Raw genomic sequence first — 1,948 nt, 5'->3', positions numbered from 1 at the left:
GGAAAAGAATTATAAATTATCAAGGGTTCATATGGAGGGGGAGTGGGATGGGAGGGGAAAATGAGGAGCTGATACCAAGGGCTCAAGTAGAAAGAAAATGTTTTGAGAATGATGATGGCAACAAATGTGCAAATGTGCTTGCCACAATGGATGTATGCATGTATTGTGATAAGAGCTGTAAGAGCCCCCAATCAAATTATTATAAAAAGAAACCCCTGTCTCTCTTCCTCAGAGTGGCCGGTGGTTTCAAACTGTTGACCTTGAGGTTAGCAGTCCGACTAGTAGCCACTGCACCGCCTGACTAAGGAAACCGAGCTCCCTGCCATGCAGTCGACCCCAGCCGGATCGCACAGGGTTTCTGAGACTTGTCGTTTTGTGGGTGCAGAAAGCCTGGCCTTTGGAGTCCCCGTCTCCGGAGCTCGCAGAACCACCTGCCACCTGAAGGGGGCCCCCGGGCTCCGAGCAGGGAAGGAATTCTCTGGATTCCTGTCTGAATCCAGCACGTGGCCGCGTGGCTGCCCTGAATGGAGATTTTCGGTGGAAGCAGGGCAGGTAAGGCTTGGGATCAGAAATTGAAATCCAATTCTCCACGGATCTGAGCAGATACGATGTAATTTCTCACTCTCTGTTTGAAAACAGATATATTTTAAAATGAGGTAAAACTCAGTGTGGAATTAACTATGTAAACAATTAAAAGTCACAATGAAGCTGCCATCTCTGCCCCTTGAGTAAGTTTCTTCCAATATGCCCAGGGCCTCCTGGGCATTACCCCGAGGGAGAAGACTTGATTCGCTCCTCACAAACCAATCAGTGGCTGCCCTGGCTTAACAGGCAGCCCTGGGCCAATCAGCGGTGGTCATCCCCATACAAAGCTGAACGACTGGAATGGGTGCTAGTTGGAATGGACCCTGAAGTTGCTCAGTGGCTGGGGCTGTTGACTGTGTGTGTCATTATAGTCGTGAGGTTGGCAGTTCAAACCCGCCAGCTGCTCCTTGGGGGTCATGATTAATCAGAGTTCACTATGGCAGCAGGTTTGGGTGGTAAGATAGGTAGAGGTGCTGTAGCTTCCAGGCCTCAAATCCACACAATGTGCAGAATTGGAGCCAGTGCTGACCCTGCCCATGATGTGGCAAAGACTGGGCCTCGCACTTGTGTCCCACCACACAGAGCCAGTTCCAAATCTGTGGGCAACCACAACAGGACTGGGGGGCTGGGTGTCAGGAGGGGGAGGAGCAAAGCCCCAAGGATTTTCTTCCAACATTCCAAGTCAGCTGCACCCCGACTGGATGCAGTGGTCTGGGCTCCCAGGGAGGAGGAATCGGTTTGAGGACTGGGCATCCTTTCTGCTGTGCCCTCCACTGATGAGACGGTGTACCCTGTCCCAGAGTTGCCTAGGTATCTCTGTCCTGCCCCAGTAGATCTGGTAGGTCTAGAGGCTTTGGGGTACTACAGACAACAGGTGGAGAAGGGGGCATAGCAAACTTTCAGCTCCTCTCATGCTGGTCTACTAGGGTCCTCACCCTGAGCTTCCCAAAGGTGCAGCTGAACCCAGTGATCTGAGTGGAGTACATCCTTTGAACCTGGGTCCCTGAGCTGAGAATCTCCTAGACCCAGGAGTCAGTAGAGCTGTGATACCAAGTCTAAGAAGCCAGCGGTCATACATGTGTGGTGAGGCAGGCCATTCCTCCTTCTGCCCAATCCCTGCCCCCTTGGGGGCTGAACTTCTGAGGGAGCAGTGCTGGGCGGGCAGAGGATGCCAGAGAGGGCTCAGGGGCTGATTCATCCACTACTGCCCCCTGGCCATTGTGAAGTCCAGGGGGCCCAGCACAGGGCTGCCCATCCCTCTCAGGGCTTTGGGGGGACAATCAGCCCCCCCTCCAGCTCACAGAAACCAAGAGAACAGAAGGCGCGGAGGAAGCATCGTGCAAACAACGGGGTGTTATTAGAC

The 1,948-nt window shown here is 53.2% G+C and overlaps 1 protein-coding gene across 1 annotated transcript in view; it reads right to left on the bottom strand.

The window, feature by feature from the left end:
- Positions 1–1,391: 1,391 nt before the first annotated feature.
- SLC29A2 (solute carrier family 29 member 2) overlaps positions 1,392–1,948 on the bottom strand; it is a 9,874-nt gene continuing 9,317 nt past the window's right edge. The window contains exon 13 of the mRNA XM_045297157.1: positions 1,392–1,446. Within this exon, the coding sequence (XP_045153092.1) occupies positions 1,392–1,446 (55 nt within the window). The remainder of the gene's footprint in view (positions 1,447–1,948) is intronic.

This window comes from Echinops telfairi, unplaced genomic scaffold (assembly GCF_000313985.2).
Source record: "Echinops telfairi isolate 266 unplaced genomic scaffold, ASM31398v2 ScPeMD7_7417;HRSCAF=8455, whole genome shotgun sequence".
In the NCBI taxonomy this organism is placed as follows: Eukaryota; Metazoa; Chordata; class Mammalia; order Afrosoricida; family Tenrecidae; genus Echinops; species Echinops telfairi.
Note: the sequence above shows the minus strand (reverse complement) of the source record. Positions and strands in the feature narration are given on the sequence as shown.